General features: G+C 37.4%; 1 protein-coding gene across 1 annotated transcript; it reads right to left on the bottom strand.

Moving 5' to 3' along the window:
- Window positions 1–13380: 13380 nt before the first annotated feature.
- LOC119773054 lies at window positions 13381–21651 on the bottom strand. Its single transcript, XM_038269872.1, has 6 exons — window positions 21500–21651; window positions 18107–18489; window positions 17879–18020; window positions 16426–16548; window positions 16045–16135; window positions 13381–13781 (listed from the first exon to the last, which is right to left on the bottom strand). The coding sequence occupies exons 1-6, from the start codon at window positions 21552–21554 to the stop codon at window positions 13583–13585; spliced, it is 993 nt and encodes a 330-aa protein (XP_038125800.1). The 5' UTR covers window positions 21555–21651; the 3' UTR covers window positions 13381–13582.
- Between the last annotated feature and the right edge of the window lie 2805 nt (window positions 21652–24456).

Below are 24456 nucleotides of genomic sequence, written 5' to 3'. Positions count from 1 at the left end.
CAAAAGAGAAGGGGGCACAGTAGATGAGATGCCTCTGACCAGCATTGAGGAACAAGTACAGCTGACGCTCTGTGAGGAGCAAATCACTGGAATTGCAGCTCCAACATGGCAATGCTGGATAAACAACATGTTTTGATGATCGTTTCCTCGTTCATTCCAAAAATATTCACACGGAGTGAAAAAATGCGTTCTCTGCGTCTCCTTGCTTCATTTCGATGTCTCCTTCTTGCGACAATAACCGCTGCCATGTGTGCGCAATTACGCATACAGACCATTTGCACCTTCTTTTGAAACGTGTTAAATATAGAGTCAGATACCGTTAGCAAAATTGCTTTCAGGTTTGATAAATCACTTTGCGAGTGCTAAATTAATATATTTACATGTTCTCCTCCCACAAGACGCACTTTTGCGTGTAAACGCCCCAAATTGCATATTCATAGCAGAAAAAGTACTAAACGCGCTATTTAGCACGTTTTAGAGATCAAATCCTTTTAGCACGCTGTTCATAGATCAGTTTGTACATTTTTTAGCGTGCGCAGTGAAATAACTCACGTTTTTATACGCGCAAACCTTTGATAGATCCGGCCCTTTGAGTCTTGTGACTGTGTCTAAGTTTATAATGACAATCGTTTTCTTGGCTTTGATGTTGTTAGAAAACTGGAACAAGAGACCAAGTTTTCTGAGTGTCATTATGAAAATGAGAGAAAACAAATTATCCATAGCTGTAAAGTAAATGAAAAAAATTGTTAGACAATAACAGAAGACAAAAACTTTGATGCGATATCAAAAAGTCAGAAACTACCAAAGACATAAATATAAAGTGTGAGGGCAACAGCTTTTTGTATATTTTGTCTGAAGGACTTTATTTTAATTCACTGAAAAATAATGCAACCATTTTTGGCATTTACTTCATCATTGCATAATTTTTCGGTTTGCAGGTCTCAAGGCTTACACTTATTATTTTACATCTAATAATATCATCTGTTGTGTGTGGCCTAAGTTCATTTAGTGTTAATTAGAATAAAGTTTTTTGGAAAAAAAAAACTGATAATAAATGTACTCTAAGGTAAAATTACAGGTACGTGGTCGGTGGAATGTAGATGTTTTTTGTATTTACTTTTTTATATACTGTATTTTAACTAAGAAAATTTTTTAATTTTACTTCAGCATTAACTGCTTTTTTTCCTGTGTTTTATGCCAATGGCACTGATTTATATACTCCACATTCCCTGGAAAGAATCTTGACCATATCAAGCTTTTCTCCAACTAGAAGAAGATGACTAAATGTAATCTTGCTATGACCCCGAAACAGGGTTTCTTCATCCTGAAGCCATCTCCACTGCTGAAGATGCAAACCGTTCATCTTTTTTTTTTTTTCATTTCTTCCACATACATTTTGCAAGCAATACTAAATGTATATCTTATAACAGTAAACATTAACTTGTGTTCATTTCTTCACACTATATAGTGAAATCAGCCTGCTTTCGGCATATAACTTCACTTTTCTCACAAAAGAAAGTCAGCAAGTTGCAACTAGCTGGCAACACAGGAGAAAGTTGGGCCTGTTTCAGCAGGTTCAGGGTGTTTTATAAGGAAAACAAAGAAATTAACCTTTATATTATTCACATAGGCGAGGCCAGCATGTCTCTGCTGTTACTTTTGACTTATGAAAGGTTAGCTTGTAAAAGAAAAAAACAAAAACTGGAAAGAAAGAAGCATGCCACCCCAAAAACAGAACCCTCTCATTTCTCAGCAATATAAAATCCTTAAAACAGCATCTCAGCCATCAGGCATATTAGGTCTTACAAGGCTATATGCCTGCAAAGCCTCCATGTATCCTTCAGCAAAGATCACTTGCACCAAACTTTTATCAAAGTGTTTACACCTGGCCAGGTTTCAGAGTTATATAATATGTTTTCACAGGAAAAACCAGCTGATGCTTATGTGGGAAAATACCAGCTCTCTTGAGGCAGGAAATTTAATCTGAATATAACTTTGATAAACTGGCTCCTCAAATTGTGCAAAGCCTACTTCAAAGGTTGGAGGAGGAAATGTTGAATAAAAGTCAGCCCCTGCTTTTTGGAAGTAAGCATGCACTTAGATTACCACTAAATATTTTCACATTTGTTTTACCCTTTCTGTCATCTTAAGTTTATTATTGCCCCTAATTAAAATTAATCCAGTTAACCCCAAATCAATTTCAGCTGTCAAAGGTGCTTTTTTCTCATATTTGCTCATAACCATCCATTTGTTTAAGGAAGTTTGCAGAGAAGTTACAGAGAGCCAAAAGTATGTGGTGGTACAAAGGGATTAACTAGAAGAAGGTTACATAAAAGAATCCAGATTACTATATACAATAAAGAAGATCTGTTGGGATCTGGAGGTCTGTCCCCCTTCCTCCAGCAGAGGGCGCCCCTTGGTCTCCTGGAGCTGAGCTGAGGACCACACCTGAGATCCATCAGTCATCAGGAGATCAGCTTTATAAGCAGTGGCTGAGCTTCCCTTCATTGCCAGAGTGTTGAATAAGTTATGGTAGCCTACCTGAGCCAACCAGTCTGTCTGAATCTCTGACTCCCCTGAAAACTAGAACCAGATCCTGATCAGTTTTTGTCCTCTCTGTTCTTCTAGGAAGATCCTGACTGAAACCTGGAGCTCTGGTGGAGCTCATGTTTGGGAAGCCTGCCTGCTCTGAGAAGCCAAACCTGAAGAACCTCAGCCTGCATCTCCCTGCCAGTTCTCTGGAGAGAACTTGGAGACCCACTCAAGGTCTGAACCACTCTCCCTCAGACGCTCAGCCTGAAGCTCTGGACAGAAGATCCTGTGTCACCAGCCCCAAACCTGTTTCCAACACCTGTCTGAACCTCGTGTTCATCAATAAACAGTCTAACTTTCCTCATGACTCTGTGTGTGTTCTGCATGTGGGCTAGGAACCTAAAACCCATCATGACAGAACACTCTGGCCAACCGACTAACCCAGCGGAACCACTCTGGAAGATTCTGAAGGATCAACAAACTCTGATTCAGAGCCTTGAAACCTCTCTTCGTGAGAGCCACGATGATCAGGCTAGAAGATTTGAAAGAGCCATCCGTGATGTTCACAATCAACTTATGGGGAGACTGGACAACTTCGCTCGTGAGTTTCACACACGATTTAATGTGTTTTTGCAGGACTTTGCCGGTTTTTACAGAGAAGCTATTCCTAGAGCGGAGCCTGTTCAACTTCCTGTTCCTGAACCAGATCCGCCTCTGAAGCCAGAGCCAGTCACGTCACTTCCGGAATTCCGTTCGTCTCTCCCAGAGAAATTTTCAGGTATCCCAAGCAAATGTAAGGGATTTTTGTTCCAGTGTCGTTTGCTTTTTGAGCACTCCCCCGGCAGTTTTCCGAATGATAGGAAGAAAATTTCCTTCATTCTCTCTCAGCTTACTGGACAAACCCTTGAATGGGCGGAGGCAAGGTTCTCTTCTGAGTCCAGCTTTTCATGTACTTTTTCTGAGTTTATATCTGAGTTTTCCCAAGTTTTCAATCATGACTCAAACAAAACAATCGATTCCCGAGCTCTGCTAAGTTTGAAGCAGGGAGATTCAACAATGGCTGAGTTCTCCATTGACTTCCGGGTTAAAGCTGCAGCCTCAGGCTGGAATGAGTGTGCACTTAAGAGTGCTTATTTCAAGGCTTTAAATGAAAACATTAAAGATGAACTCGCCTCGCTCAAGGAACCTGAAACTCTGGAGGAACTCATCAGGTTGTCTATTAGCTTAGACAACCGTCCACGAACCAGATCCAAGCCAAAAATTAAGAGTCATATTTTACCTGTTTCTACGACTAAGAGAAGGGACGTCTCTTCCTTTGTTTCTCTTGAAGAGGAGTTCAGAACTGAGAGCCGTGCCCAGCCTGTATCTGATCCTGTGTCTAGAACTCATTTTGTTTCTCCAGCCTTAGAGTCACCTGAGGGGGAGCCTATGCAGATTGGTCACACTAGGCTCACACCCGATGAGAGGAAAAGAAGGTTTAAGAAGAAACTTTGCATTTATTGTGGAATACCTGGACACTTCGTTTCGTCCTGTCCAGCGAAGAAAAGGATTTGGGGCTCGTCGGAAATTATGAGGAGTCTGGTGAAGCATCAACTAAATAGAAAATCTCCTCATCTTCTGTTACCTGCAACTCTGTTCTGATCAGACTCTCACTCCGTCAGCCTTCATAGACTCTGGTTGTGAGAGAAACCTTATTGACTCAAATCTTGTTCAACAGCTGAACATTGAGACAATCCCTCTGAGGAAGCCTCTTAAAGTCTCAGCCATTGATGGAAAGAGTCTACACCAAGTTACCCACAAGACTCAGCCTCTTCAGCTTCAAGTTTCTGGTAGTCACCGAGAGACCATAACCTTTTTTGTTTTCCCATCAGCCTGTTCTCCCTTGGTTCTGGGATATGAGTGGTTGGAGCGACACAACCCTCATATCAATTGGACTAATAGACACGTTGAATCGTGGTCTTCCTCCTGCCATGCCTCCAGTCAGTCAACCAGTCCCCGCTCCGCCGAACCTACAGGAGTCCCTCTGCGGCCGCTCCGAGCATCCAGGAGCCCACGATGGGCGCCCCAGGACACCTCGGAGGCTGCACCGGAGTCGTCGTGGGCGGTCTACTCTGTTCCTGTTTCGGAACCGCAGTCGGCGGTCCCCTCTGAATCTGCTCCTGTGCCGCAGTGGGCGGCCCCCCTTTGAACCTGTTTCTGAGACTTTCATTGTTTTCGTCCACCATAAGTGGATTGTTTTTTGTTCTAGGACTCAGTTTTTTTGTTTTTTTTTCCCCCTCCGCCCACCCTGGGTGGGTTGTTTTTTGTTATGGACTCTGCTTCTTCTTGCCTTCCTTGCCTGGTGCCCCCTCCGCCCACCTTTGGTGGGTTGTTTTTCTTTGTTTCCCTTGTTTCCCTAGGTCTGATCTGAAGCGTCTGGTATCTGCCCTTGAGGGGGGGGGGGTACTGTTGGGATCTGGAGGTCTGTCCCCCTTCCTCCAGCAGAGGGCGCCCTTTGGTCTCCTGGAGCTGAGCTGAGGACCACACCTGAGATCCATCAGTCATCAGGAGATCAGCTTTATAAGCAGTGGCTGAGCTTCCCTTCATTGCCAGAGTGTTGAATAAGTTATGGTAGCCTACCTGAGCCAACCAGTCTGTCTGAATCTCTGACTCCCCTGAAAACTAGAACCAGATCCTGATCAGTTTTTGTCCTCTCTGTTCTTCTAGGAAGATCCTGACTGAAACCTGGAGCTCTGGTGGAGCTCATGTTTGGGAAGCCTGCCTGCTCTGAGAAGCCAAACCTGAAGAACCTCAGCCTGCATCTCCCTGCCAGTTCTCTGGAGAGAACTTGGAGACCCACTCAAGGTCTGAACCACTCTCCCTCAGACGCTCAGCCTGAAGCTCTGGACAGAAGATCCTGTGTCACCAGCCCCGAACCTGTTTCCAACACCTGTCTGAACCTCGTGTTCATCAATAAACAGTCTAACTTTCCTCCTGACTCTGTGTGTTCTGCATGTGGGCTAGGAACCTAAAACCCATCATGACAAGATCACCGAAAAAAAATATATATATTTTTTACATTTTCTTTTAAGGAATTAAAAAGAGACAATAGTGCTGACGAATTTCTGTCAGGTATTGGTTATGTCCTTCGTCTGATGTCAATCTCCATTTTTTTTATTATTTTTTTTTTCATTTGACTCGAGTATGGGTGTAAGACAAGCTTATTCTTACAAAGAAAACACACAAGTCTGGATAAAATACCATCTGACTTTGTTAAATATTTGCTGAATTGTTTATGTTTTTTATTCAAATTTTCCAAATAGTATGTAAAGTATATCCACATGTCTGTATTTTAGCAAAAGAGCCCCACCCTAAAGCGGAGATGTTGGTGGAGGCATCAGGGTCTGGGGTTCATTTGATTCACTGATATTTACAAGTTAAAGCGGATCAAATTTATGCACTTTTTAGTTAAATATGACGAAAAACCCTTGAGTGTTTAAACTGATTTTCAGGGCATGCTTTGCTGGCACAGTGGTTAGCTCACACGCACCATGTATGGTGGCCTTAATCCTCGACGCAGCCGACCTGGATTTGAATCCGACTTTTGGTTCTTTGCCGCATGTCTCTCCCCCTCTCTGCCTTTCCTGTCAGCCTAGTATCCATAAAAATGAGACACTAGTGCCATAAAAACAATTTTTAAAAACTGATTTTCAGAGGGGCCTGGCAAAAATGGCAATAATTAAATAAAACACTTTCTTTTGAGGACAACAACATCCATATTCTGGCCAAGGAAGAAAGATGGTTTGAGCAAGGGATTAAGGAAGCCATCTTTGTTAACCTGGAAAAACCATCTCTCAACAGAGGAGGTGGTCTTAGACATAACCTTTCACCTACTTACAAAGCACTTTTAGGAACAATACCTAAAAGATTCATCTATCACCTGCCCCCACCTGAGTAACACTCCAATGAGGCATGTGACCAAAACCACTTTGAAGAGGAAGTTAACAACCCATCAGAACTCCTTAACGACCTTTAGCACCCCTCAGGTGACCTCTGCGGCCTATCCGGTCGGATCAAAGCCACCTTTTGTTCCCCTACATTCTTTTGCCCCATTTACACTACCCTTGAAAAACCGATCCAGGCCGAGACCGGTCCGAGCTTGGATCGGTAACCAGGCCAAGCTCAGTTTTGACGACCGTTCACACGTCACACTTATCTCCGTTATCTCGACTCCTTGACTCCTCGCCTCCTAGTGACGATGTGCTGTATTACTGCTAGGATTGAAGGAGGGACTCAAGCAGCTGGTGGCGGTAATGCACCAAACGCTGTTTGTCAACCGCCGTAAAACCCAAGAAGAAGAAGACGAAGGAGGAGGGAATCAAGCAAATCAAAATGGCGGCGCCCGTCACATTCAGAAAGTTATGCTTGATTATTATTGCTGTACTTCCGTGTTTGCGGTGGGTCAGGCGAAGACGGCAACCTTGCGCGGATGTACTTGAGAAAGTCGGCTTTTGGGAAGCCGACTTTCTGGAATGGAGTGTGAATCGGCATGTTCAGCCAGTCGGCGATGAAGCGTTGTGCTCATGCGCTCTTGTTATCAGAGAACCGAGCCAGGAAAAAACCGAGCCGAACCCACCTCGGGAACTGGTCTGCAGTTAGCGCGGTCCGGTTATGTCTATCTCGGTTCAGTTCAGGTTGTTTCCGTTCACACACAACAAGTTATCTCAGTTACTGAGCTCGGACCGGTCTCGGCTCAGTTTTTTAAGGGTAGTGTAAACGGGGTAATAGTCACACCTACAGTTTATTCATCTTACTGCTCCCCACCACTAGTTATTAGAACTCTTAGATCCTCTTGGATTAAAAGTGAGACATCTTCTAGAAAACTTCACCCCCAGTTGCCTAAACTGAACCTTTCAAGCTAGACCGTGACCTGGGTGAGGGAGAATCTTCACAGATATGCTACCAAAGACAGAAAATCTATAGTCTTACCTGCCTTTCATAATCATAATAAAGGTACAAATGGCAAATACTACCAAAGTGAGATGTGCAGATAGACTTCTATAGAAGAAAATGTGAATACTGTAATAAATACAAGAGGGACAATACAACAATAAAATGTGGGACAATAGAGGGATTAACTTTTTTTTTATAGTTTCAAACATCAAAACTTGTCTTAAGAAAACAACCACAGGAGGGTGTGCACTTATGTAAGCATGAGTAGGCAAGTTTTTGTTTGTTTTTTTCATGTCCTAGTATGAACATTTTGACTTTTTCAGCTAAACAGTACAGAACATGCCACCTTGGAGCGACTTGTGAAAAAAAGGGGGTTTTAATTTCCAAAACATGTCATCTCAAGTCACTAATCACTTTACCAAGACAGTTTTGGTCCACCTTGATAAACAAGTGGCAACAAAAAACATTGCATCTAACAATTATTTGTACACTTCCATAAATCACATACTGTGGATTAATGGAAGTGTAGGAAACAGGTAGGACAGACAACTAAAAGTGATGACAGGCTAGCTCCACCAGATTTTGTTCTTTGTTTTAATAGAGCAATAAAATGTTTCTCAGATAGCTATAAGGAAAGACCGGCATGCTAATGGCATGTTTTGTAACAAATAGCCGGAAACACTTGAGGGAAGAGTTCGCTCCATGTGCAGGCCATGTGTGATTTCCAAATATTTGGGTTCAGAAATCCAAGATAATCCAAACCAAATGATAGCTACTTAAACAATTTAGATATCCTTGGGGAAATTTGAACAACCAGCAGGGAATTTGACATGTGTTATCAAACACTTATAACGTAATATTGCTGGTAAATTTATGTACTGTAGAATAACATCAATGTTATTAATTTTGGGTAATGTTGTTGCCTTGATCCCTTAAACATGATTTAAGGTTCTATCTAAACTCTTCTCGGGGTTACAGCCACAATATTTACTGTGAGAGGTTGCTTTCTTTCTCCGGTGTTCATTAGCTTTATAGAAAGGAATCCTAAGCAGTGCAAGGGCCAAAGTCGGATTTGGAGACCAGTGGATTGCATCCCAGTAGTTGAAGATGATGTGGCTGCAGTGAAGCAGCCAGGATGAAGCTCAACTCCTCTAAAACCATGGGCTCTCAAACGGAAAAAGGTGGCTTGTCTCTTTCAGCACGGAGGAGAGTTCCTTCCTAAAGCGGGGGAGTTCAAGTATCTGGTTGATCACATCCTAATTGGCTGATTAGGTGAGAATGGAGTGGGGGATTGACAGACTGGTCGGTACAGCTATTGCAGATAATGCACCAGTCTATTGTGTTAAAGAGAAAGCTGATCAAAGGTTAAAGCAAAGCTTTTGATTCACTAGTGGATCTACATTCCTACCCTAGCCTGTGCTCATGAAATCTGGATCATAACCAAAAAATAACTAGATCCTGAATATAAGTGGCTGAAATAAGCTTGCTCTGCAGCGTAGCTGGATGCTCCCTTAGAGATAGGATGAAGAGCTCGGTCATTTGTGAGAGGCTTGGAGTAGAGTTGCTCCTGCTCCCAATTAGGAGGAGTCAGCTGAGGTGGCTCGGACTTCTTTATTAGTTACACTCAGAACACCTCCCTTGAGATTTGTTTTAGGCACAACCCATCAGGAGGAGGCCCAGGGGACAACCAAGGACACGATGGAGGGACTGTGTCTCTCATCTGGCATGGAAGCACCTCAGGCATCGTCCAGCTGTGCTGGAGAAGGTGTCTGGGGAGAGGGAAGTCTGGAAATCTTTGCTGAGACTACTGCCCCTATGGCCTAGTACTAGATTAAAAAGAAGACAACGAGTAGGAGTGTTTTTTATTTTATTTTTTTTAGGTATTATCGGTATGTACTTAAAAAAAATGTTAACAATATTCTGGATCCTAAAAAATAAAGGGTGATACTAAGGAAGAAAACAAGAGGACAACTATAAACATTTAATCCATAAAACACATCTGTTTTTGGTTGTTTGTTCCTTTCTTTTGTCCTCCCCTCCCTTTTACTTAAGGCAATTTTTCTGAGTATTTGGTCCAATATGCAAAGGTTGTTTATTTTTTTATTTTTTTTATTTCTGTTTTTTACAGGCATATGCTCAGTTGTTCTCAAAAGTTTAGACTACTGGGTAGATTTTTTGTGTTGTCAAGAGGGAAATAATGTATAAAAATATTTTTTTTTCTCATACAGTATCACTCACTAACAAATAATTATAGAGACAATCTAAAAAATACCTAATAAACAATGTAAAAGATATGATTGAATGAGAGTTCAGTAACTGTAAAGATCACAGATTCACCCCTCGGTGGTGGAAGTCTTGCTGCAGAACAAATCCCATCTTATCACTAGTTCTCCCTTCTGCTTTGTAGAATTTCTCCAGCTCTTTTACTTAGCGATGACATTTCTACAGCGGAGCCCATATGGATTCTAGTTAGGCTATTCCAAAAATAAGTAAGTTATTCTCTAATTAATTCATTTCTTTAGTTATGTGAGGTTGTTTGGACTCACTGTAGTGATAATGATTTACCTGATTTCAATTTCAGATTTCTAGCCAAGGGTTTTTGGTTAAAACTTATAGACATTTAGAACTGTCATTATTTCACCAACATTATGTTTAACTGATGTCAATCCTTTAGTGATCTACAGACTTTTTTTTATACCATATATACCTAATGGAATCATGTCCCTACAGTTTAATTTTATCAGCGGCTGAGCATCTTCGTCATCAGTGTTAGTTTTGCCTTCCATACATGTCGCGAAAACGTCACACCTCGAACATCAAGTATTTATATTGTCACTGCCATCCTCTGTTCTCCAGTAACTGAAGTTCTGATTACAAAGTAGTATCTATGTTTAAAATGCCTTAGACGTTTTTGTGCTGCCATCCTGACTGATATGTTTCTAAAAAGAATGAGATCATGTAAGAGCCTTATGCAATGTACAATTGCATAATCAATATCCTGCAATAATTGCAATATCCTGCAGGGCATCTGGATTTCATTCCAGATGAACCAGCCTTACTCTGCTTGATTTTAGGAGTGTACTCAAGAAGACAAAATATTGACATTGAATCGAATGTCATATACAGCATAGTGTTTGTCTATCTGTGTTCACACTTAAAAGCTGTCTCTGTCATATTACATGTGACCACAACTTTTGAATTATAAATCATTCTAAAGTTTTTGGATGGGGTAAAGCTTTGAGATCCTCTGCCCAGTTAGCTATAGTAAATATGCAACACCTAATGCTGACTTTTAATGTGGTATAAAATAGTAAAACCTTTAGTGACAGCAGTCCTCTTTAGTCCTTCGCCTGTGTAAAAAGCTTTGGAAGGTTTCCTTAAAGGAACCCGTTTTGTGAATTGTTACATGTTCTGAACGCTGGGTCGGCTTTAACACACCCCTTATTCATACAGGTGCGATCCACACCCTGTTCTGCCCTGCCTGCGAACATGAACCTTTTGTTGTTACAAAGGTGGCAGCTTCATAACAAATAATAGAGACAAAAGAGAGAAGACTGGCTAACGCTCAGCTTCCAGACTGTTCAAACAGAAATGCATAAGATGTTTATATTAAAACAAAAGTAAAAATATTTTTTAAAATCTTGTAATTTACATTTTTTTTTTATCTCGGTACGCGACTATGGTTTACAGGGGTGTGGGATTCTTTGTCAATATTTCTTCGGCAAACTTTAAAATATTAAATGGCTATAATCTTTTGACATAATGTTACTTTCACTAAGGTGGAAATAGAAGAAAAACTCATAAAAAACAATTATGCCGCTTCCAAATACAAGTGCTTGGTATTCCCCGTAACACTCTTTAATGTCCGGACCAAACATGTACACGCAACTCATTGCTCAAACCAACCTACAGATCCCAAACAGAAGCGTTTTTTGGTTTTATATAAAAAAAGACCACCTACTGGGACATTATTTGTGCTCAGAGGAACCACAGAAACTACAAATCTAAGATAGTTCTCATTATGTTAATATCTGTGATGTCTGTATCTTTTGAGATGCTTTTGCTCAAATGTCTTAAATATCAAAATCCTTTGATAGTATATTGCATAAGGGTTCATCTAAAATAATTTGAATTTCAGTGAGAAAAGTTATTTAAGTATCTTGAAATAAATTGAATAATATAAAGATGAGTTATGCAGAAAATGTTTTATTTATTCAAAGTGGGGGTTTTGCCCATTTTAATACCTAAAGAAAACCAAAAAAATCATATTAGAAATTAAGAATACAGCACAAGACTCTACAAGACCCAAAGGAGCACTTCACAGATGTGTAGCAGATAGGTAATATTACATAATATGCTTACAAGGAATGCCTAAAGGTTGTTATATTGAAATGGCACTTTTAATCTTAGAACTGTGCCTCATTGGAATATATAATTATATTCATTTAAAAAAGCTATATTACCAGAGTTAAAGAAGAACAATAGGAAATATTTCCAATGAGGAGATGACCCCAGCCTTAAAAGGATTGTGAGGCAAAGCCTATGTAAATGTTTGGGGGATTCAGAAAGTGTGTCCTGCAGCTTTAGGAAGTGTTTCAATAGCTAAAACCTTAGTTTACCTTGTGTGAATAAACTCCTGGACCAAAGACAGTGTTAATAGTGTCAACTTTACTAACTGGAAACAAAATGCAACTGTTACTCAGAGAAAGAAAGTACTCTCATCAGATGAAAGTAACTTAGTCATTTAATTTAAAAATCAAGTTCACGGAGTTTGAAGGAAACATGTAACAGTCCAAAATCCATACCACCTTCCTACTGCGGATGAAATGAGAAGCCATGTATTCTAGTGGCGTTCTTCCACCTGGGTTTTATCAAGTCAAAACTCAGAGAAACCATCCATAGAGATAATTCAGAGAGCTTCATGCTTTGTTCACTGACAAGCTTTGCAGAGATGCTGGTTTTATATCTTTTCAGGTACTATAGTGGTACCTAAACCATTGATGACTATAGTAGCACTGCGTTTAATTGGTTAGCAAACTGAACTGGCCAAAACTCCACAGATTATTTAGATTCTCTAGAGGAGGATGAGAAACAATAGAGCCAATGATGCAGATGAGCTAAAGGCACCTGAAAGTTGGTTTCTGTAACACCTCAGAACAGCTATTATGGAATGACTCCATGCCACATCACCAGGAGAGTTGGGTCTCATTTTTTTATGAAAGCAAATTATCTCATTAGTTTTCATTATAAATAACTGTTTGAAACACTTAAACTAAAATTTAACAAAACTATAATAAAAATTTGTTTGATCATGAGCCATAACATATTTTTAATTATATAATAATTTGAAATGTACTTCAAATTTGGTATATTGAAGCATGGTTAACTTTTACAGTAGCCAAACAGTATTCTTACAATGCAAAATAACAGTTATGATTTAATTTATTAACTAGACCACATAAGAAATACATTTCATGTGAAAATTACGGACCATTTTACCTGAATGTAACAGGAAAAAACCATTCAACCTTGAAAGAAAAACTACGGTATTTTATGTTTTTGACTTTTAATTGATTTCTTCGGGGCAGCATTTTACTCACTGTTATTTTAGAGTTGCTTTGGATCCAGAATGTTTACCCTTTTACAAAAAATAGAGAAAGGAGCCCCTCTGGATTCTTTACCAGAATCTTGTACCTGTGTTAAATTTATAATTCAGTTAGAACCAATAACAAAAATCTTTCCAAAAAAAACGAACATTTGACAACATAAGAAAACTAAAACAGGCAGTTAAACAACACACAAAATTTAAATTGCAATTTGGTGCTGTGTTGTTAAACAGCAGTTTATGACAACCTTCTTTCACAGTCTACACATTTTATCCATTGTTTAAATTTTACGAAAAAAGATAAAGGTGTCAGCAGGCTTTAAAGACGTAATGTTTTCAATACATATCTACAATCTACTGAACACTGTTAACAGTTTGCTAACATAGATTTGACTGTTGTGCCTGTTAGTGTCATATGAAGAACAGTATCAAAGGATAAACATACTCCTGCACAAGTTCACTCTAACAAAAATGACCACATTCATAGCAGGTGTGAATCAGCAGTGAAAGCTCTCAGGCCTCATACAGCGGAGTGACCGTGCCGTCCTTCCACTCAATCAAGATCTCTCCTCGATGTAAGGCGGGCGAAGAGTGTGGAAAGTGCATGGCATGTTCTGTCAGGGTGGCTCTTTCACTGATTATAGGCGATCCTGGAACACTCGTCTCTGACCTTGGAGTGTATGATTTCAAGACACAAACCACTTTCTTCCTCCTGACACAACATAAAGAAACAAAAGTAAAAAGATAGGAGAAAGAAGTAAGCAAGCTAAGCAAACATAATTTTTTAAACTATGTAAAGGAAAGCTGCATAAAGCTTTCTCTCCCCGATTCTTTCCTGAGAACAGATCACTCGGGACAAACTCTTTCAATAACACTCCATAATGTGTATGTATTAAGTAACCATTAGACATGACAACAGATTTTGATAGAAATTGTAATATTACTCAGATCAGAGTATTGCTTCACAGTTCACATTTTATAAAACTCCGGTATGCCACATCATCACATTATTACATCATACATGTTTGTAAATGAGGACACATCCATGGCATAACAATTACAGAATGTCCCCGATAAAAGCACAGATAACTCACTGTTAAGAAAGGTCTGTCTGTGCCCCCATTTCATTTCCAAATCTTTGTTTTGTACATAATGAATATGATAACTGCATATTCTGACAGAAGAACTGTCTTAGTTAGATAAACTACTAGGGAAAACATTCATTTTGACACGTAACAGGCAGGTATTATTAGGACTCAACAGGCTCACATAGCATCAATAAAAATAATCCTAATGGCTATACCTTCATGCTTTAACTGGCTTTCTTTTTCAACTCAAGACACTACTTTGCAATAAAAATAAAGACATTTTTCAGTCATATACATGGACGTTAAAGCCTTTTTGAGTTTTTACAATCCTTCCTGCAAACTTTGGAACCAAATTACAGCTCCGGAGACTACAGGGCTCTGGGAACTGTCCGTTAGCATTTCATATCTACATCCTTACCGTTATTTGCAAACAAACCATTTATCCCTTTGTATTTAAGCATTGCAAATCAGTTTATTTTTTGTTCGTAGTTAAAAGTTCGTGCAAAACTAAAAATACCCTTTCAACTATTTCGCATTTTTTTCCCACAAAACAGATGCAAAGTACATGGATATTAATGTGTTTTGTTATTTCCATATTATTGCAAAAGAATACATACTATCACAAGCATGGTAGGTACTAGAGTGTATATCAGAACACAATGTTAGGAGTTTCTGGATCTTCCGCTTATCCGAGACCAGGTCGCTGGGTTATGCAAAATCACCTCAAAAAAAAAAAAAAAACAGTTTGCAACCACTGTCTGCTGAATTGCACAAGCAAATCGCTATCAGCTATAACACAGAAACCATATCAGACCCTTCGTGTGACAGAATACAAATCTCCTGAAGACATCCTGCTCCCCATGAATCATGGTAATAGCAGCACGCTACAGTGGGAGTTCTTCTATCTAGCTAGACAGTGGGGTTAGAGTTTATACACAGGCAAAGGGATAAAAACAGAGCAATAAAAAAATAGAGAAGGGGTGCAAAATATCCAAGGACTTTCCTTAGAGCAGGCACACAGCCAGACCTTTATGTAATATGTAAAAAGGCTCAGAGCAAAATAAATCTTGCAGCTATGCAGGATTTACAAAATTTATACTCATAGAAGCTCTTTACTGCATCTGATTAAGATTAAGCTATTCTGCCAAGAAGAATACAAAGATGATAGATACATATCCCAAAACACTCTGAGCTGTAACTGCAGAGAAAAGTGGTTTTATAAAGTACAGATTCAGGGAAGACTGAATATATACTCATTTTTTCAACTTTTTATTTATACACTAAATTAAAGTGTGCCTAATTTTTAACTCATATGTATAGCCTTGTGATGCTATATTACCTAAAATCCCAACATGGTTCATTTAAGGTTGTGGCATTGAGGCCAGGAAATACTGAAAAAGTTTAATAGCTATCAATCATTCCACAAAGCCTTGCAGGTTATGGGATAAATCTTAGATACAGATCATTATAAAATGGGGATTTTTGACATGTAATTAAATTTCAGCCTGATTTCTTTTTCTATGGAAATTACATTGCACCACATTTCCTTTAGCACTGTGGTTCTGATATCTGTTTATGTAAATGGTTTGTTGAAAGATTTGGTTGGATAGTTCTGTTGAAGATCAACAAAGATGGAGAAACTGCTAAAATAGACACTACAGACTTTATATAGACATTTAATGCTAATATATAATAACTGTTTTGATTTTTTTTAAAGACAGGTATTAAGAGCTATTGTGAGGAATTACATGTAACTCTAGAATTAGGCATTCTGTTTTGCTGTTCAAAAGTGAAGACGGTGGGTTTAATAGGGAATTGAGGATATGGTTGTTATCTTCACTTAAAAAATTGATTACATTTTCAGTGTTTGTGTATTGCAATCCTCACCTGTTGGAATACACACTGAGGATGAAAATTGCAGTTCCTAGGACAAGAGCCAAAGAGCTCAACACCAGCATGGTTATCTTCCATCCCATTCCTGCACATACAGTATAGATATGTAAGCTGACCAGTTTAATGTTTTATTTCTTGCGCTATATTTTATATTTTTGTTTAAATAAATCATATCTGAGTCTGTAACTGAGTCTTCACAAGTGCTGTACCACATTCACAGAAACATTTGCTCACCATTATTAAAGAATTACCTCCTCCTAGTGGTTGTGTAAAGCAATTACAGTAAATTAGGAAGTAAATAATTGCAACCTGACTTACAACAGAGTATTAGTAACAAGTTCAACCCTTTTGTGAATTACAGTTTGCTGAATTTACCATAATCCATAGTGTAAAAAACCATGGTGGGATCTGCTGGAGATTTGGTGCCAAAGGGATAAGGGATTATCCCATTCTTTACAGAATAAGCTTCTGTCCCGTTAAAGCCCATTATACCTGGAACTGAACACGAGGGAAAAAAAAGAAGACCCAAGTTATTAAGAAGCCTGTATTGAAAATAAATGATTAAACCCTTTTTTGGGGGATTAATTAGAAAGCAAACATACATTCTTAAAATTTAGTGATTTTCAAATGCTATCAAGTTTTGCTGAGTACATATTGTAGTTCTGCACATTGTTCTTATGGTTGAAAACACAAATTCTGAGCTAAAGCACAAGAGTTAAGAGCGGATCATGTTTCAGTCAATCAGAAAAACCACTGGTGGTCTCATCATAGGGGGATAATGGCTGGATCATTTGTTTTTAGAAGAAATGGTCTACATACATTTCTTTCATTAGCTTTTGCAACTAATTTGCCACATTGAAAAGCATCAGTAAAATAAAAGCTTCTCATGAGCAATACTCTAAAAGGTTTTGGTGGCTGATTTAGATACATTAGCACTTGCAGCAGTCTAGTATTGATTTTGCTTTAAGTTGTGTTTACAGCACTATGAAAACAGGGATTCCTTTAAACATAAAAAAATAGGTGAACCTATTTTATATCCCCACACTAGGGTTGTCAAAAGTATCGATACTCAAAAAAGATACTGAAATGTTGTATCCGGATACAATACTCGTTTTTAAAAGTATCGATACAGTGCTACCACCAGTGGCACCTAAGCAGTCATTCATCTAAAGTGCAGAATAGAGGACAATGCACTTTCAGAACACCGTGTGATTGAATAATTCTGTGCACTTTTCAGTTTCAGACCTTTTTTTTTTTTTAAGAGGTGCAGCTGCTGAGAATTATTTTTGTTTCTTAACCGGTTTGGCTAGCGTTATTGCTATGTGTGCAAAGCATAGCCAAGGAAGGAACACTTAATTTTAATTTTATACGTTTTTTATCAAGCTTGCTTAATATTGTGCACAGCATACAACCTTTATTGTATCTATTTATTGTATTTTATTTATTAATGAAAATATTTCTGTAGAATTTTGGAGTCTTTGTTTTTATCCTTGTGGTATCGAAAATGGTATCGAGTATCGAATATTTTCCTTAGTATCGGTATCGAGTTGAAAAGTTTAGTATCGTGACAACCCTACCCCACACTATTACCAACTACAGGAATAAAGCAAGCTCATTATATTAATTACCTGGGTACATTTTAGTAAACTAAGTTACGGCAACTACAAAAAAGGATTAAAAAGAGGACAGCTGGACATTTGAAGTCTGACCACCTTCCATTTAAGCCTGTTTGGTGGTAGACCAGCAATCTTCATCACACTGTTTTCAATGCAATTCACAAATGAATGTAGCAAACAGATTTAGGAGTAAGAATCTGTTTAGTTCTTACATGGTTTCTCATGCATGGGTCTTTCAGATGACAGGGTTTGAGAAATCTCAGTTTTTTCTTCCTTCAAATGATGAGATTGGTTTTCTTTATGGTCTCTCCTGTTACACAGCGTCTGGTTATCAAGAGCGCGCCACTTGCTGCCCTGCTTTGCAAAACAGAAGGTATCATGAGATAAAATAAAACCAACTAAAACTTAGCCACAAGTATTATAAGAGAGACTGGGACTACCTGCTTATGTTCCCTCGACAGAAAAACTAAAGAGGAATCTTTTGTTGCACTTAAGTGAAGCCTATTCTCTATCAGAGTAATATGGCCTTTCTTTGAGCAGGTCCATGCCTGACCACTCGCCTCTCTTTCTACATCGTCTGCCAAAGCTCCATCTTTGAAAATGCAGGACTGCAGAACAACACCTTCATACTCCTCCCTCGGTGCGGTCAGACATTCTCTGGTGTGTTGGTTGAGGAGAGCTTTGCCCCCTGGTAGCCAGTGCCATTCTTGTACAGTTGAATATGTGTTGCACTCTCCCAGTGTTACTTGACCTTCTTTTTTTCCTTCTGGCACCTGCAGGCATTTACCCAGAAGCTTGTTCCGGATCTTTAATCCAGACGCCCCTAAGAAGGGAACATAAAGCAGCTGTTTTCTGATAAGAAATTCTGTATACAACTAAACAATCTAGTATGAGTTATGCATAGCGGTTGTGGAAGACTTTTACAAAAGAAAGTTCCATTTCAATCTGGCGAATTAAACACCACACAGAACCAATGTGAGGTACATTACAATAGAAAATGACATGAAGATAAAAGCTAAAACTAGACATGAACCAACCAATAAAAATGAGGTTAGTAATCATGAAACAGGGGTAAGAGCAGTATTATAAACTGGAATTAAGACTATGTTATATTAGGATGCAAGTGATTTGAAACATTTGCTTATTTGTTGTTTTAGCAACAAATTAAGATATAGAAATCCTATTAGAGCAATAAAGAATGTTTATTTTTAAAAGTAAAAATGTTTACTTATTAAAATGTATATATGCACTAAACATGCCGTCAAGATTATTATGTTTTTGGGTCAAGAATAACTTTATCAATACAACACGGTATGAAGGTGATCAGCCAGTGGCATTGTGGAGATTTTAAGGCCCAGGCATTTTAGTAGTGGCCTTCTTTAGGTCATCTGTATTGCTGGCTTTGGTGTATTTATCTTTCTCTCCTTTAAACAGTTAAAGCATAAAGTATTGTTGAAAAATAATGACTGCAATGACTTTTGGGTCCTCCAATCACCACAAACCGTGGAACCTTCATGGGTGGGATGCTGAATCTCTGCCTCTGTGTTCAATTCATAAATAAGATGGAAAAAATACTTTTGTTCAGAACTGGGACTGGTTTGGGAGTAGCTAAACTAATTCCAGGCTAGGATATGTCTGTCTGTAGCTCTAGACCAAGGGTCTGCAACCTTTCAAATCCAAAGAGCTATTTTACGCCAAGCTCACACCTTAAAAGCAGATTGGTCAATACAAACAAAAGATTGGTTGGTTGGATTTTATCTATCTACCTATCATGTGTCCAACTAATTATTTGGTTAAAACAACCAATCTAATTGGGATTTTTTTAAAGAAATATATATTGGTAAAAAGGCAAAAAAATACAAAATTTTCACCTTGACCAAAATATTGGTTAATAGTGTAACAACATTGAAAGCCAGGACCAGTGTTTGAACCACTAACCCTATGATTGCAGGGGAAACTCATTCATTAAACACCACTGTCACCGCTAATGAGTTTTGGGACTTACTAATAGTTAATCCTAATGTTACAAACAAGATTAATGCCAAGATTAGCATGTTGTGCGTGTGCACATCATTGTAATTGTTCTCTATGTACATAACTAATATACACTACTCTTCACTACGGCCAAGCATTTAGAGTAGTAAACCATCAGTTACCATTTATGTTGGTTGTTTGGTTAAATTGGTTAATCAAAAACCAATGGCTATGTCATTTTCAGACCAATATATTGCTTAATCTAACCAAAATTAGTTTAACCAACTAGTTGTTTTTCCAACCAATCCATTCTTAGAGTGCAGCTAATTTAATTTCATTAAGATCCGCAAATATTACATGGCCTTCAAATAAAACAGTACTTATTATATTGGTTGTAGGAACTTCTTATGCCATTTTATGAAGCAACAAACAGTTTTTTGTTTAACCCTTTAACACCAAGTGTATCATATTTTTTAAGACCTCTACATATTTAGTTTGATATTTAAAAAACAAAACAAAAAAAATGAACAGTAACCCTGGTTTACGCAATCAGAAACTCACAGTGAATAAACAATGCACTGTACAGAAATTTCTAATGTATCATAAATGACATAACTAAATAATCTAATTTAGATTATTCCAAATTGGTGGAGTTTTTTTTTTCTTGTCAGAATGATGAACAGTTTAAAAATGTGTCAATAATATAATGGTTTGTGTTTTAAAGGGTTAAAATAAGGATAAAGATGATGAATGGATTATTTTTTTACTGGATATTATTTAAAAGCATTAACACACAGTTTCCAAACTAATAACAAGAAATATAGTACTAAAAACATATGTCTCCTTCTTTAAAATCACTATAATGAGAAAATTCAGTTAAAATATTCTTTAGAAAAAAACACTAAAGCTTCAACTAATGCTATTTATTCAAAACCATTAGTCGGTTTCTTGATTATTTCTGGCCAATATTAAGAGCCATTGTAGAGGGTCCATAGAGCTACCTGCTGCCATGGGTTGCAGACCCCTGGTCCACAGAGAATGAATGCGGAACCCATGAATTGTGAATCTCCATATTACGGAAAGTGCTGTAGTTTCTATTGTTTCCACCAAAGCTTGGATGCATTCCTGTTGCTGATGCTTCTTTTTCAACAGTTTGTTTTTCCACTTAACTTTCTGTATTAGTCACACAACACATGCTATTTTTTTTTTTTTTTTTTGAAAATGTAAGATAATCATAACAGCAACAAATACAACTCTAACCTGGGTAATTAATGTAACAAGAGTTGCACTTTCTTTAGTGGGTTATTGAACTAAAGAAAAACAATCTGTCACGTTATAACTTAGTGCACCTTATGTTGTTGACTAAAGATTTTCAGTTCTTGATTTTAAAACACCTGTAATTGACATGAATGGCCCCCATCATGGAGAACAACACAACAATGAGCTACCAAAACTAAAAATCATATATTACAATTAATATTTAAAATTAAGGCCAGGATGGAATTCATTCTTAATTAGTTCATATTTTAATTTAAAAATCTTTAAATAAATGAGTAATTAATCAAAAATGACTACCGTTTTACCTTATGACAGAGGGAAACTTCAGTGTTTGATTTAAATTCTTGCCTGAATGCTTACAGCAGATGCATCAGGGTTGTACCAGCATTTTATCAGACTTCAGGATTTTTTTCCACGTGTTTAAATTGTCAGCTCCTAGATCTATTTATTTCAGGATATAGGCCTATTGTTGACAGATTAAGTCTAAAACAACGCTGCTGCTCGAATAGGTTAGTCTACTAAACTGTGCAAAGTTAGATTTGATTAAACCAGCGGAAATTACACACTGCAACAGATTTTACCTCTGAAAATGACAAGGATAAGGAAAAAGAAGGAAGGAAGCCGATTTCCTCGCATAGCGACAGCAGTCAAAGATAAAAACTTGAGTTTTCCCCAGAGAGCTCCTATTTAGCAACAAGTGGGAGGGGGCAAAACTTCCCACAGTCAGTGCGCACTGCAGGGAGGGGATGCGAAATAAATGTCTTAAAGGGGACACGCAGATATATTTTTACCATTTAAAGTGACTTAAACTGTGAAATATTGTCTTAAACGTGACTTTTAAAATAAAATTACCATTTATAAATAAGAATATATATATATATTTTTTTTGGTAACAGGATGTTCAACTATCAGCACCAAAGTAAAAAGGCTATGGAATACAAAATGTAGCTTACAAAAAAACAACAACAAAACAACCTTTTCTTTGGTTTTTTAATGATAAAAGTTGAATGTGAAAGAATTTGAAGGAGCCTCAATGAAATGATCTGCAATTGTCTTACTTTTTATGTACCTGTCATTTAATTTAATGTATTTCTGTTTCTTATATAACTTTGCTGCCTCTTGGCCAGTACACCCTTGAAAAAGAGGTTTTTAAACTCAATTGGATTTTTCCCCCCTGGATAAAGGTTAAATAAACAAAAAATTATTTAGTTTTAGATATGTGTTTGTGGTTTTGTCTGTGTAAATGAAAAGCAGGTGCGGAAAAACATGGAAGAACCCAAACACTTCTGGTCTAAGATTACACCGTAACCTTGTGTGGCATATATGTCTTAAATATTCATTATAACTGTTTTTAAACTCAGGGAGATGAAATATAATATTTACATATTGCTACTAACATGGGGACAGTTAATCAACAAATATTTAACTAATTGCAGCTTTCAAAACAAATCTGTTGTTATAATATGTACACAGCATGTTACAAAGAGGACGTATGAAAAAGCCATTGAAAACGTACAAAACTTTAACCTTACTTTATATATTAAAAACATGAGAAGTATTTTGTAAAATGGAAATTCAGCCTTTTGTCTCACCGCCTTGTTTCCCACCCTGCCTGAGGAGAATAGGACTTTACAAGCACTTTGCCAAGACTCCATAGACTACTAATGAGTTTTAAAGAGCATAAATCTGCTATTAGAAGAAAACAGGACTCTCTTTCAAATAGAACATCCCCACTCGTCGCTATGAGAAGCTAGAAAGCTTTTGTGGACTTGCTTGATCATGTGATGTTTTCCTGTAGCTCAACCCCCAACAAAGAATGTTTTCATAAGAACACAAACAGAGTATTAGAATATTATATTTGACCAAAAAGTCCACCATATTGCAGATGCAATATTTGTAAATACACATAAACATGGAAACAACATAAGACCAAAGCTGTTAGTTTCTCTTTATTGACACAAAACCACTCCTTGAATAATTTAAAAGGCACCACCATTTATTTTGGACAGGAAAAAAACAGACCAGAGTTCATTTTACAGAGGGCACAACACACAGTAGATCTCAGTATTTTGAACAAAACATTTAAAAAGACTGTAAAACTGCCTTTGTTTGACATTTAGCTTTTGACTTTTAATATTTCTGTAGAAAAGACCTGGTTGTGTGCGGAAAAATCTTGACCAGGAAGAAATTCATCCGAGAACCAGATCTGGATATTTGTTATTCATTTGCTGTTTAGTCTTTTTTATATATGCCTATTCATAAACATGTCTCTTGAATCCATAAATTACCAACAAAATAACAAGAAAGCAAAAAAAAATATATATAAAACAAATAAATAAATAAAAAGTTTAAGTCTTTCTTAGTAGCATTGGCCTAGATAGTTGGACTGGACAATATATACATATATATATTGAGAGCATAAAAAACAACAAGTGGAAAACAGAAAAAGGCTGTAGTATTTTTAAAAGGCAATACAGATTTATTTTGTATCCAGTGTGCAGTTGTATGTGAACCTGAGCGTGAATAGCACTAAACTCATAACTCAGGCATCAGCAGTCTTACCTTACCATAGTCGAATTAAGGTCAAATTTACAACTTATGAAATGGCTGACATGTCTTGGCATGTAAAGCTTTAACTTGAAATAAGGGACAAATCCAAACTCCTGAGAAACATCCCCACAATATTATCCCTTCTGCGCCTAAAATAACACTTAAAACAATATAGTCAGAAGATGCATGCATACATACTACGGACATCTATCTTTTAGGTTTCTTATGCCTGTGTTTCTACTAAAGCTATTATGATTAAGCCATGATAAATAAAATCTTTAAATGATGTCTAAGCTGCTGTAAATGTCAGCATCATAGATACTGTATCATGGGGTAGCATCCATCAACCCTTTCCTATGCTGCATGTTGACTTTAAAACACAATAAATTTACATCTTTTCACAATTAGATCAAAAACAATTTTCTTTGGAGGGCAAAAACTGACAAATTCACCAACTATACCATAAAAGGAATAAAGTTTAATAAATGTACGTTTTATCTGTATAATAAATAATCCCATAACTCTATTGGAAAGTGCACAATTTACTAATTTATTTTCATTAGAAAATTAAACATACATTTAAAAAACTAAATACTTAAATGTAGTTAAAAAATAATTTAAAATGCATGTTTTGCCTGCCATAGATTAATAAAAATTAAGAAAAAAAAAAACATGTTTAAAAAAGAAAATGATAAATTCAAACAAACTAATCTATCTATCTACTCATTTTTTAACATATACATCAAAATGTTAATTTATATAATTAATGGTAAGTGGCTGGGGAGAAGGACAGCTGGGGAAGCGGAGGATGGATGGATGGATGCATAATTAATGGTAGTTAGGTTACTATTAAATAATAAAGATTTTGATGCTGTCCAATTAAAAATCTAGCTCTAAATAGTACTTAATAAATGTTAAGGCTTAGACAAAGCTAACAAGACAGAACGCCTGGTAAAATTTCTGAGCTGTTGTTTATAAAGCTAAAAGG

This window comes from Cyprinodon tularosa, unplaced genomic scaffold (genome assembly GCF_016077235.1).
Source record: "Cyprinodon tularosa strain WSP-4 unplaced genomic scaffold, ASM1607723v1 ctg74, whole genome shotgun sequence".
Taxonomy (NCBI): Eukaryota; Metazoa; Chordata; class Actinopteri; order Cyprinodontiformes; family Cyprinodontidae; genus Cyprinodon; species Cyprinodon tularosa.
The sequence above is the reverse complement of the archived record's forward strand: the minus strand, read 5'-3'. Positions and strand labels throughout refer to the sequence as shown.